General features: G+C 41.8%; 1 protein-coding gene across 4 annotated transcripts in view; it reads right to left on the reverse strand.

Moving 5' to 3' along the window:
* Positions 1-3,016: 3,016 nt before the first annotated feature.
* Positions 3,017-14,260, reverse strand: part of LEF1 (lymphoid enhancer binding factor 1) — a 70,342-nt gene continuing 59,098 nt past the window's right edge. For 2 of the 4 annotated variants that reach the window (XM_050973652.1, XM_030239229.2), the window contains one exon: positions 3,018-4,125. In XM_050973652.1, the coding sequence (XP_050829609.1) occupies positions 4,046-4,125 (80 nt within the window). In that variant the 3' untranslated portion in view covers positions 3,018-4,045. Of the gene's footprint in view, positions 4,126-14,260 lie in introns of all 4 variants that reach the window. The other 2 variants (XM_050973653.1, XM_050973651.1) reach the window with 2 other exon arrangements.

Genomic DNA, 14,260 nt, shown 5'->3' on the forward strand with positions numbered 1-14,260 from the left:
TGTTGTGGAGAAATGAATGTGTTTGGGCATACTTTCTAGGTTTTTGGTTTCATCTTGGAATATGTTTATAGCCAACCATTTTCCTGTTACAGCTTCTCCTTTTGACTTCCTTTTTAGCCCAGTAGTTTTTCACTGACCTGACTTAGGAGAAAGGTATTCATAGCTGACAGACTTCTGGCAATTTATGGACTTACTTATTTCCCCTCTACTGTTCTACTTTGTGTTAGGTCCTTGTTCTGAAGGAAAGGCTTCCTTGCATGTTAGTCTCCTTGCAAATGAAGGGAAAAAAACTGCAGCTGCCTTATGCAAGAGGTTTTAGAGCATTTTTTTAAGTCTCAGTAGTGTCCTTCATTTTCTGCCTTCAGTCTTGCTTTAGCCTGATTAGCTGCCATGTAGATCAGAGCAGGAGACCACCAGGAAACAGAATAGTTACTTCAAAGCCTTCTGCACTGCAGTGGTTTTCAAAGGAGTGCAGACAACTGATGCTGTGGATTCTGCTGTCCTAGAGCCTGGAGCAAGGATTGGGTCCTTAAGGTCCTACATTTTCTGCAAATTGACCCAGCCATCAAACTAAGTGACTGCCTTTTTTGTTGCTTAATCCAAAGTGGAAACTACAACAGAAGATAATTCAGTAGAGCTGGTGAGTCCCTATAAGCACAAATAGTGAATCTGTCATCACTTGCTGCATAAGAAGCCAAAGCTAGCTGAAGCATTGTTTTTTTATGTAACAGAGGGAAAATGGCTCTGGTCCAGGTGATCCAGAAGCCTGAGGAGCCAGACCATCCTGTGATGTTGGCCTGATTAGTTGTAAATAATCCTGGCTGAACTCCCCTGTTGGGTATCTGCTGGGTTTGATGAGGGGAGGGGGAAGGCTCTGTGTTTCCTAGGTACTGGGATAGCTCTGTGTTTATGAACTAGACTACCTGTGCTGTGATCCATGCAAGAACTGCTTTTAGTACATGCACGGAACCAAGCGTGGGGGCAGAGAGTGGTTTGTGAATGCTTGTACAGAAGTGTCGGGATAATTAACTCCGCCATTAGGTAGGAGCACTTCAATCCTTGAAGACGTTTTCTGTGAGAAATGCATGATAATCATCTCCTCAGGCACCCAAAAGAGACAAGGTTAGATTCTGATATCTGCCTAAATTGCACATCAGGAATGTAGGTGCTGGTTTTGAGTCTTATCTGGAATAATTTGTTCCATGTCTCAAGGATTTAAACCTAGTCTTACTGCCAGAGTAGCACCATCATCACTTGGCCATCTTTACTAGCTCATCTGTCTCCACTGACAGCTGGCCCAGTACAGTGAGGGCTCTTTCAGTCCCACAGGAACAAATGCCAGTTAGCAGGGGGGGCAGGAGTGGACACAGACCCAAGTCACAGGGGGTATTCCAGGATAGCAGGGTTACTCTGTTTCAGGTGCTCTCATGGCAGCATGCTAAGCCTTGCATATTAGTTAGCCTTTCCCATAGCTGCTGTATGTGAAAGGTCTTTGATCTATGAATGAGCCCAACACATGGTGCTTGTTCACTGTATGTTAACAGCAGAGATATTATTTTTAGCTCCCAAATTCTTTTTCTTCACTATTAGAGCCAAAAGACCTCTCGTCCTTAAGGCAGGCAACTGTTCACAGCAGTGTATTAGGGACAATGTGCTACATGAAGCTGACACTTCCATTTGGAACAAATTTTTTTCAGAATGGATAAATGGCTCTTTAAATAGCCATTACAAAATCTAAACAGTAGTCATGTTTTATAAAGTTCTAAAGAGAACTGTTGTCTTTGGAACATGTAATTTGCAAATCTCACTGCAGTAATCCTTGATTTAGAACAATTACAGCACTAAGTACTTGCCTTTTTTCCCCTTTAAAAAACAAAACCAAACCCCAAACCAAAAGTCAGACAGGTTTCCAGCAAAGGCTGGGATAATTGAATGGAAACATAGCCAAGTCTTGCAAAACTCCAGTATACAGTTGCGATTCTCTCATGAGATATTTTCTCCTGCCATCTGAGAGCCTGGTCACTTGTTTTTCTTTTTTCTTTCTTTTTTTAATGTAATCACCAGTTGCTAGAAATAAATATTGCAAGTACTAATATGCCTTAAAACTGAGCATGTGTGCAGTGCACACTGATTTAAGAGGAAGTTGTTTTATAACATTTTTAATTATGAAATTTCTTATGCAACCGAGTTAAAGGGTCATTTATAAACAATCCAATTCCAAAGCTTCCTTAGGCAGTAACTGACCTATGTCATTTCTTGTAGCTGAAGCTTGACTCAGTCCAGTCTCATGCCAAACAAGATTTGGGAGCTGGAATAGAAAGATTGCTGATTCAATGTACAGTTCATAATATTTCTTTTCCACTCAAAAATAGGTGGAGTAGTTCCATCTGTGGCTCCAGTGTCTGTTTTTTTTACATCCCTTAGTAGAGGTGAGGCAGCTGTGCTGCTTGCTATGGCAGGAACATCTCCCAGGCACCACTGGCAGTAGGCAGGCCATGCTGACTCTGGATCTCAGACCATGAAACCAGGCCTTGCACAGCTGATTGTGCATCCAGCTTCAGTTCCTGACAGGAATAACTTATACAGCTACAAGAAATTTAACTATAGGCCTCTACCTCTTGTGTGGGCATGGAGCACATCCAGAAAGAAGCAAATCCATATTTGCAATCATCAGGTTAAAATCACTTCTCCCTTCCCCAAGATTTTGCTAGGAAAATGATGATGGAGGGATCCTTAAAACTTCCACTTAGGCCAAAGCTAACTGAGCAGCACAAGGGACATCCCCATTCCTTATTCCTGCTATGGATCTGAGACTTCTGCTCACTTTTCAAAGAAAAAGTCATTTTCCCAAATGACTTCAGGCGAGCAGACAACCAAAGAGACACACTGTATTTCCTACAACAGAAGACTGAGCCAAAAGTCTTCAGCCTTTCAAGTGACTGTGCCTTCCTAAGCTTGCTTCTACCAAACCCTTTTTTTTTTAAAGCCAATTTTAAAGACAGTTAAGTTTCATTTTATTACAAAGCTTTTATTAAAAAACAAATGCTCAGCACATTAACTCAAACTGGAATGACAAAAAAAAAAATTGGTTGACAGTATTTTTGGCAAAGGCTGTGCCTTACTATTTTAAAAAATGGGTACATCAATGCTCATTTCAACAACTGGCATAAAATCCCACTAACAGGCTAACAAAAACAGATACAAATACAGAACAATTGAAGTAATAATTCAAGTGCTGGGCTTTTTACAAGGAGAAGGGGAATGGGTGAGAAGGAGAACTCACTGCAGTCAGATTTGCTGGATGTATTGCTTATGTTTACAGAGTAGATGATGCAAGACTAACATGTCTACTGACCAGCTGACTGTTGTTACATTTATTTAGTTCTATAGGACACTGTATTATATAGACTGAGAGGCCACTATTTGTTACAAATAGTTTAACAAAACAGCCACCTTTTTCCATACAGATTTTTCCTCTGGCAGAAAAAAAAAAAAAAAAAAGAAAAACTCCTTTTATTTAAAAAGTATTTCAGATTTTTGACACTTGTTTAAGCTCATACCTAGTAAAATATACACCAAAGAAATTACAAACTAAAAGTTAAAATATAAAAGCATTCAAGTTTCTTAAAAAAAGCTAAAACCAAAATTGATCCTGTCGCACCATTAAATAAAAAGAAGGTTGAGCGCGTCATCCTGGTCCAGGCAAATTCCATCCCTCGATGTGCTGTATGGGGCAGCTGTGGTCTACAGAATTCTGCTGGCTGAAGCAGGCACAGACAGCCATGCTACTGTGTTTGCTGACTCAATATGGACACAGATGAGACGGGGGCTTAAGAGTGCAAGGCAGAGGTGAAGACAAAAGCTGCTCTGCTGACCCAGGAGCTCATTTGCTCTATTTATATCAGGGCTGGACCTCGTGATAGTGAAGGATTTTGGCAGTGATTGTCTTTATGATTCAGTGTCTCTAGCAGTGACATCAGGGTGAATGACATCCTAGACAGACTCCTTGGGGGTGGTCTGTGTGGATGAAGGACACACCTAGGGTTTAACAAGCTTCCATCTCCAGAAGGGGTCCTGGTGTCGCCGCCTTTGCTTTGCAAGTTGAGAAAGTATTTCTTTTCCCACCTACAGGGAAGAGGGTGGGGGGGGAAGAGAGAGAGAAAGTGTGTGATAAAGACTATCTGAAGCCTTTCAAAAAAAATAATTCTTCAAACAAGCTGGTGATGGGTTACTGTAACTCTTACAGTTCTATTAGTGGAATGTGCATCACAATGTCAAAGTTAAATGCAGAATTTATTACTACTTGCTTTTGCTTGAAGTTTGTAACTATACTTATGGAAAGTACTTTGCATTGTAAAGCGCTACCAACTAGAAAGGTGGGGTTTTAAACATCAGCATATTACAGAATTTCTTCCCTTTGGTAGTGGATTTCATTTATCTACAACATTTGACCCAGATACCATTACAAAATTAGACATCCTCGGGCTTTAGTACTGCAGTGCAGTGGTTGAGGTCAATTAAACCTCTATTTCAGAGCCTCGAGCTCTACTCCCTGCAGACATGAAAAAATGCTGTCTTCTGCAAGAAGTTTGGTAGAGGAGTGTGGTGGATGAGGCTTGAGTGAACACTGATTGTACCATCCATCCTCATGACTGGAGAGGATTTGTTCTGCTCTTCAGTGGGGTAGGGAACACCTTCCAGCTGTGTGAGAACCATGGGCCTCTCTTCCCTAGCAGAAAAGTTCACTAGATCTTGGAAGGATCTATATTCTTAGAGTACGTGAAATTGCCCACAGTACAGGGCTAATAGGAATTGCTCATCCAGAGGGGAACAGTCTAGGTCTCTGGGTTACATCAGCTGATTTATGAAATTGCCAACTCAACCATCATCCTTGCCCTTCTGATCCAGGCAAGTGGGTTATATCAGGGTCTCCACCCAAAATCTCTCTAACAAGTCAGACATTTTTCCACACATGGATACATGCTCTCCAGTAACTGTTTGGAGATTATTGGTATCTCAGAAAAATCAACATTAACCTCTAGGTCTCCGTGTACTACTCAATTGCCTAACAAGTAGAAGGTTCAATGAGCAAAGCTTTTGAGAGTGATCAAAATTAGCACAAGAATGGAGTTCAGTGGAGAAGGTAAACGAATTTTCACCAGAAGAAACACAAAATGCTTAGTCACATAAAGATACACTGCCAGCACCTTGAGTCACACAAGGCAAGACAGAACAAGTTTATGAAGAAATGGTTTAAACCACAAGTCAAACTTTTAGACTAATCATGATAGATAGACTGCTTAAGCCTGCAAGAGCCACAAGCTGACTTAATCAGCAAAATTTACATTACATTACATTTCATCAGTATTTAAACAGGGCCATTTATAACTAAGCACCCACCTCCCATCTGCTGCAGCTTCCATGTAAACCATTACCACACAAAGTGTTTCACTCATAGTGGCTGAGTAGCATGGCAGCTCCTGAGTAAGGAGTTACACTGCCTCATGTAGTGCAGGCTAGAAAGCCTCTAAAATTGATTTTGTACCCTCTGAATTTAATCAGCATAAGCTGAGGTCCCAAAATCTTATTAAACAAGTTGACTCCTTATCAGAGGTCACCCATGTGGCTATTGTTGCAGCAGAAAGGAAAGTTCAGGACAGTTAACTTTAGCTGCAGACTAAGGTAGAAAAGAACAGCATGAATTGATAGCAAACTGCTCTGTACAGCTTAGATTTGATGCAGACTCCCTTGTTGCCTACCTAGTGCCATCCCTGATACATAAGGAATAACTTACACCTGTTGCTGGTAGCCACAAAAGGACATTTAAAGCCACTGAGGCCTCTTAAACAGCACAGCTAAAAGTCCACTGGCAAACCAGCAGTTTCAACAGAGGTGGTCTGTATTGACTAATTCAATTCCTATTTCCTCATAAAATCAGCCCATGTCCCAACTAAAAAAAGCCTCCTGAGCTTCCTGCCTTTTTAAAATTTTTTATAAAGTAGTGCGGTGCTCCGTAACACGTGCGGATCAAAGAGCTACGAAGGGCTCTACCTTTCCAAGGAGCACGAAAGAGAGGCCAAGCAAACAGCACAGCAACACTGGGGAGAGCACCCTGCAGCTTTATATTTATTTTGTGCCTTTTCATCCCAGATTTTCAAAGGTTTGGTCCAGGTTGCTCTTCCTGGGAAGGTTTTCCTCTCAGTCTTACATGAAAACATTCAGCTTCCTGTTGAGGAATGGCCTTGAGGCGCCAGGCCAGTAGTTCACAGCAGTCTGATACAAGCGCTGTGATTCAGAGCTACTCCCCATTAGCAGCCAGGAATGTCTACTTCGCTGAAGGAAATGAAATGCTCTTCTGTTGAGATGGTTCCCTGCCTCCTCCCCCCTTCCCTTACCAGCAAGCTGTCTTTGAAGTCAGGAGGTTAAAATAACGACCGTGGCCTTGCTCTGGACCTCAGCTTTTTCCAACAGCAGCCATTGCTTCTTTCTCAATCCAGAGGCAGCACTGCAGTGCCTGCCTCCTTTCCATAGCTCCTAACTATGCCCAGCTCCTCCAGAGTGGCTGCAGACACCATGGTGATTCTGCAAGGGGACAGGCACAGGGAAGCCCCACGTATTTTTATTTCCAAGCAGTACAGCAAATTATAGAGTAGCTATCCTGAAAACAGCATCTAGAACCCAGCCTTTCCCCTGCTGCACATTAAGGCTACACGCTGGAAATTGCTTCTACTGCTGATAAACCAAATAATACCTAAAAAATACGAGTGATGATGGTGTTGCCTTACAGATATAAAACAGGTCAAATCAGGATTCTTTTCAAGAAACCACAGGCATGTGCTAAGGAGACTGAAGACTTCCCACATCTAAGGCTTCACTGGGGGGCTGCAGCTGAAGTCTCGCCAGGCGAGGCATGCCCTAGCAAAGCCCAATCCACAAGTGAAGTCGGCACAAATCAAAGACTGCAATTACAGCTCCCTGGCTGTGGTTAGGCTTCAAAGAAAGTGCTGCAAGTCACATTTTACATATGTGAAGTCTTGAGCCTGAGCCACAATAGGAGGCACTGTCTGTGCCATTTGCAGTGTACATCTGACTGCAGGAGGAAAGGAGAAAAAGAAAAAGAAAACAACACCTCGAGTAAGAAACAGACACAAGATTCAAGAATAATGAAGTGCAAAAAGAAAAGCCTTACTATCGAAGTGATAAAACTAATTCAGAAATTGCTACAGTAAAACGAAATTCTTCTAGCAAGCCTGGGCTCAGTGGCTGAGGAGATCACAAGGGGATCTGAAGTCCTCCCCATGCTTCAGAATGGGATGGATGAAAGGTGGGTCTGCAAAGGTCTCGTCCTCCTCCTCTGGTCTTTTAACTTTTTTAGAACAAGGGAGAGAATTATGCAGCTTCATCCAGGTCATGCTAATCAGAAAAGGTTATTGAAGAAAGTCAGGAATGTCCAGATCAGCACAGGAATAAGTACTGAGTAAAAGAGATACCTAACCCTTCACAGAGGGCAAGGGATATTAAACATTTTAAATTAGGTACTTTTTTTCCTTCACCTTTCCTATCACATTGTTTGGATACAGTTCTAAGGAGAGACAAGACTACATATAACAGGCAGTTACATGTTGTGTTTTTTTAAGAAAAAAGTTCATATCCAAACCTGTCTTTTAATCTGGTACTTCAAACAACATAGCAAATTCAGGGACCCAAAAGCTGAAACTATCATTTTCTTTGTAAGTCCAAAATGGACACGTTCCACTTACTGCCAGCCATGGTTTATTCAATACTGCAGAAACCCGGCTATGCAAAACCAGGTCATTACTTATCAGGGCAGTTCATGGTGTTTGTGAAGTCCCTTTGTATTTTCTTTAACAGCAGAGCTGGAGAGGGTTTCAGGCACAAGCAGATAGATGCCGGCGCTGCAGTCTGCTCCTCTTCCTGCCCAGCTGTGCCATGGTTTGTGGGTTTAGCCTAAACCAGATCCTTGAGATGTTCAGGGCAAACACAAACAAACACTCCACAACCCTTGTTGTTTCTAAACAAAAAAGCACCTCCCAACAAAACCCCAGTCATTTAAGTAATCCAATTTGCTGCAGGGTCCCACAAGCTGTTACAAAACATGGATGGAGAGACCTACGGGAGACAGGAAAAAGCCCTCTGTAGGAGCTGGATACCAGCAGGCAGCAGAGGAAACTTTTTAAGCTGCCTTTGTATCCAAAGAAATGACATAAAATTGTACCATAAAACTGTAACAGATGCTGCCATGTTGAAACTATGTCAGTATGAAGTTTTTCTTGGTCTGTCTAACCCTCCCCATCCCCCTTGCTACTTTTAACCTCTGTCCATTGCTGCTAACTGTGAATGGAAACTCCAACAGCAAATTATTCTCTGTTGTTTTAAATGCCCTGAATTAGTTGCCCCTGAAAATACCTCTCTATTAACTACAGGTGGAGCCTGGAGTCCTAACTTCTGTCCTCATAGTTTGACCTCAGCTAGATGCATTAAGGGAGCAGCAGGAATATTCCTTCCCCAGCCTTCCCAAGCCAGAGACCTCTTCCAGAGCAGATTAGTTTCAACACAGAAAATGCCCAGGTATTTTAGGTTCCCGCTTAGTGCAGCTGACCGCAATGGTGCCAAGCAGGTGTGGCTCTTATCAAACAACCTCAGTGTAGGCAGCACAAAACTACAAGCTCTACCACTTAGCTAAAATCTTTTAAATTATCTTACTGGAAGACCCAAGACATGTTTTTCCTGTTGGGTGTGGGAGGGGAGAGAGGCTCCATGTTTATAATAAAAACCAGATTGCCTCTAGACAGCTGTCTCTAGCAGCTTCTTAAAGAGGAACAGTATCCTAAAGGCGAGGAATAGGGAGGAAGAAACAGTCTTGTCTCCGTTCTGTATCTTTATGGCATATAATAAATATTCAGGAGACTATTTTTAAAATTATTTGTTTTCTAGACTGTGAGCTAGGAGCACTGAAATTGCTACTTCAGTTTTCACCTGCTGTAACAGAGAAGAACATGAGGTATTGGTAAAGCAATAAGTGAAGATTCTTTCAGAAGAAAGAAATAACACGGGTACAGTTTCCTTTGTAGATCTTTTTTTCTGCCACAATTAAACAAAGGTTAGAATTTACAGTACTTTGAAAGACAATCTCAACAGTTATATCTTCTGATATATGGAATAATTTAAATAGTTGCTTTCATGAAACCAAAGGCAAGTCAGATGTAACCTGAATATCTTCTTGAGCTTCCATCAACTCTTCTACACACAGGCATCCTCAGAACAACACTAAGCATAAGACAAAAGTACCCAGAAACCACTACAGAATTGAAACATACCAACTTCACTTTGATGCAATTAACTCATCTCATCATAAAATCTCTACTGGTTCAAAATACACAACAGGAAGTCTGTGTACCTCAAAAGACCCACATATGTGAAGAAAACCAACTGTTCATCAAAATGTAGTCCCACCTAGTGTGTGCATTTGCCTTTACACCATAGAAACCAATTCTGTGTAGTTATTTTGGCAATAATATTTTACCACGTGCAATTTCAGGTATCCCTGAGATGAAGGATAGATACAAGGCTCTCATAACTCCTAGGTTTAACTCTGATACAACTTAATATTAATGAGGGAACACATATCCTGTAACTTTTGCAAGGAGGAAGCAACTTCAGAAATGGTGTCTCTCTGCTCACTTAAGCCTACTTAACTCTCTTCAAGGCCTGATCCCACTGCACTCATGCCTATGGCAAGAACACCAATTCAGAGATGGTTCCTGGTACCATTTTCCTCCGTTGCCTCTAACACTGCTCACACATTACACCCCAATGCCAGTGACACCTTCACTGCACAAATGCTTCCAACATTTGCTACTACCCCTGGAAGGAGGAGCTGAAAGCTCTTGTCCTGAAAGCTCTCACAAAGCCCATAACATCTCACTGACTCACCAGGTTCATGTTTTAACTGGCCAGACAGTGGTGCTGCAGCTGGCCATGCTATAAGCTTCCTTCCTTGTACAGCTTTCCGATCTGCAAGCTTTCAAAACTGTCTGTATGGTACAGTCTTAACAAGCAGGGAAAGGGTCAGAGATTTAAAAGATGACTTGCATAAAAAATTCTTTAAGTAGAGGATTAAGGAACTGACTGGTATGAGAAGGTTTGATCTATTAGCAGTGACTTTCACAATATCATGGTTAACACTCTTTGGTTTTGTTCTGTTCTTTGGGTTAGTTTTGTCTTCAGGATGACTAGGTTTGCATTCATGTATATCAGAAGAACTCTTTAATCATAATCTCTAAAATCAGAGGCAAATGGAAGCAAAACTCAGTGTTATGGTATGCTAGGGTCTGCTAAGCTTTGATAGAATTGCATTTCAATATAATTCTGTTGAAATTACAAGACAGATTTCACCCAAGCTTAGTCTCCAGAAACAAAGGGAAAAGACTTTGACAGTGCCATAAAAACTTGCTTTCTAGCTCATTAGGAACACAGGATCAAAAACTCATTTTGAAATTTTTCATGTAAATACACTAAAAAAAGTGAAACTGCAATGCAGACCTGAGAAAAACACTGAAATTCTGAAATTTGCTTCCAATTGGAAATGAAACAACATTCCAAAACCTTACATCTTATTTATGAAACAGTTTGTTTCTACAGAGTTTTTCTCATGACCTTAGACTTCTCAGTCTGGTGGCGAGTTTACTAAATCCACCAAAATATACCATTTTTATCCAGAGAAGAATGGTGCACCAGCAGTCAACTCCCTGTCCCCACCCTATCCCACAGGAAGAGTTAGAACAATAGTTGTCCCACTGGTCTCCTTCATTCTAGCCCAAGCCACCTACTGCTAACACCTCAGAAGTGAAACAATAAGAGGTTTTTAATCACTTGTAAATGTGGTTAAGTTCAAACTTCATTAAGCAACTCAAATTTCACAGTAGGTTCTGCAACTTGAGTATCTCCCACAAAACAAACATATACATCAGCTTCCTGAACTACATATTTTTTTCATTTGTCAGTATAAATCTAAAATATGAAAAGCTTCATAACTGACCACACTGCACTTATTTTGCAAAAATCCTTAACATTTTTTCTTATTTCTCTAATCCCAAATTTATGCTCATTATCTAGTTGAAAGTGTTCTGTGTTCTTTAATTTGTAAAACCTATGCTTTGCTACTACCCTCACTTATGCCTCCCACAGCATGATCAGACTGAAAATAGCCCTTCCTTCCTTCCTTCCTGCCTTCCTTCCTTCCCTTCACAAGAGACCTCCACCAGATTGATAACGGGAAGCAGGGACCTGGGTCTGCTCTGCTGCACCCTCCCAGCAGGTGTCAGTGCCCCTCTGTACCTGCCACCTGCATGGTCAGAAGAGCAAACCCATTGCTTCTCTTTGGGTTTGCTCTTCTGACCTTTCCCTTGATGTCAGAGAGCCTGAGAGAGAGGAGGGCTTCTGTCCTTCACCCCAGCCAGATCAATGTCAGATCAGAATGAAGTTGCAGGAGGGACACACAGAAGGGACAGAATCCATACAGAGGGACGTGGGCAGGCTTGAGAGGTGGCCTGTGCAAACCTTGTGAAGTTTGACAAGTGCCAGGTCCAGCAACTGGGTCAGGGCAATCCCAAGCACAAATACAGGCTGGGTGGAGAATGGACTGAGAGCAGCTCTGTGGAAGTGTTGGTGGAAGAAACCCAGCCATGTGCACCTATGGCCCAGAAAGTCAGTTGTATCCTGGGCTGTATCCAAAGCACCACGGCCATCAGGGCAAGGGAGGGGATTCTGCCCCTCTGCTCTGCTCTGGTGAGACCCCACTTGCAGTGCTACATCCAGCTCTGGGGTTCCCAACAGTAAAAGCACATGGACTTGTTGGACTGTTCCCAAAGAAGGCCACAAAGATGCTCAGAGGGCTGGAGCAGCTCTCCTCTGCAGACAGACTGAGTTGGGCTTGTTCAGCCTGGAGAAAGTTCCAGGGAAACCTTAGAACAATCTTCCAGTTCCTAAAGGGGGCCTACAGGAAAGCTGGAGAGGGACTTCTTACAGTGGCATGTAGTGATAGGACAAGGGGGAGTGGCTTTAAACTGACAGAGGATAGGTTTAGATTGGATATCAGGAAGAAAATTGTTTAATGAGAGGGTGGTGAGGCCCAGGGAAGTTGCCCCATCTCTGGAAGCGCTCAAGGCCAGATTTGATGAGGCTTTGAATAACCTGGTCTAGTGGAAGGTGTCCCTGGCCATGGTGGGGGGGCATTGGAACTAGATGATCTTTAAGGTCCCTTTCAATCCTCACCAGGATCTGTCTGAGGGCTATAATCATTTTGTATGGAGGGCTATACTTGTTTTCTATGGAAATTTTATGCCTATCTGAAATAATACAAATATTTTGATCCAGAAAATTTTCTTCTGCTCATTCTGTCCCTCTTGCCTGTGCTGAAGGCCACTATTCATAGGCAAAGGGGGAATAGGGAAATATGGGTCACACAGGAAACAATTTTTAAAGCAAATCAGGACAAACCTCTGCAGCACCATCATCACACACATTCTCACAAAGACTAACTTCTGTGCAAGTTCTCCAAGCTCTATTTAAAGCTTCTGAGCAGTCAAGAGCCATGGGAAGGGGTGGAGCATTTGTTTCAATTTGAACTCCAGCAGCAATTTCAAGAGCACTAGACAACCCAGGTTTGAAAACATGCCTCAGAAAGGAAGGTACCACATCCTCTTTGCATCTCCTTTCTCAGATGTTGGCCAGAAACCCATGGTAAACCACAACCACAGTCATCAGACACTTCTTTTCCACACTATTCTGGCTGTGGACTGGTCCACTTTATAGTCTGCTTTCACAGCCTCACTCCAATGTATTTTTTCGTAATAGGGAAAACATAATCCAGTCATAAATTACTGCCCAAGAATCACTTCTGTGCTGAAATTTGGCTCAAATTTCCCCATAGGAAGTTTGAAATGTTTAGATAATTCATTGTTCAAAGTTAAATGGTCTTAATCTGATCCTTTTAAGTACTTCTGATTGCAAATCAGTATTAGTCAAGTTTTCTTGGTTTTGAAAGCTTTGCTAATGTAGATGCTAATTGTCATGGAATTTTGCAAGCCACAAATAAACTTCTCACAGGTTTTCAGATGTCTATTAAGCTTCTTTATCACTCTTTTTAGCCCTTGAAGATATGCCAAAACACAATGTTAAATTATGTAGTTTCCCAATTGCATCCTGCCATATGTTGAATGATGAGCCTTTTAGAGTTCTGTGCAGAGCAAGTCATAAGAAGTTAAGTATTTCCATGCTGCAGAACAATGAGGAATTTTTCTTAGTATCCTTCTATTTCCTTGCTGATTTCAAAATACTCATGAGATGCTAAAAATCACTGGGTTTTTTTCTTCCAAAATCAGACTGGATAGGAAATTAGAAATCTCCACTTCCAAGACAGAATTGGTTCTATTTACAAATCCCCTAGAAGGCTGTGCTTAAAGTAAAAAAAACCACCACTCACCTTTCAGAAAGGTGCTCAATGGGTGATCTCTACATTGTCCTTTATCTTAGCTTTCCTCATTTCCCCTTCCCTCCCTGGCCTCGCCTCAATTTATTTTTTAGCATTATCAGATTTAATTCTACTCTGGGTGGATTTCAAAAGAAGAGAATAAATAAGACTTATTTCTTCAATAAATCAAAGTTATTTCAAACAGTGTGTTGGGCCACATCAACTGCAAACAAAATCCTTCCTGGGACAGTTCCACAACTCTTGAAGGACACATTTTGGAGTAACCCAGGGTAATATAGCAAAGACTGGTGCAGAGGGTCGCAGTATTCCTAGAGCATTCTGAAGTGTTTTACAAATTGGCCATTCAGTAGGTTGGAGTTCACAGAACTCAGTTAAACCCAAAGCAGTGAAGCCACAAGATGCCTCCTGCTGTGTACAACTCTTGGAAAAGCGGCAACTTAATGCTACCGCCTTGACTTTACCACTCTAATTGTGTTCAAGTCATAAAGCAAGATTAGAGGTCCACCTTAAAAATCAGTTACTAGCTGAATGTTCATGGACAAAAAAAACCCAACAAAAACCCCACACCCAAAACTTTCACAGTATCTTAAATCATGTCTGTTTGCATGTCTCTTCCGTTACTTTCCTCTGAACATCCCACCACACAACCCTCCCACCATTTCATCCTTCTCACTTACATCACCGTAATTACAGCCCTGGCTGATCTCCTTTGTGCTGATCTTGAGATTCTTTCTTTGGTCTTGCCAC

This window comes from Serinus canaria, chromosome 4, assembly GCF_022539315.1.
Source record: "Serinus canaria isolate serCan28SL12 chromosome 4, serCan2020, whole genome shotgun sequence".
NCBI lineage: Eukaryota > Metazoa > Chordata > Aves > Passeriformes > Fringillidae > Serinus > Serinus canaria.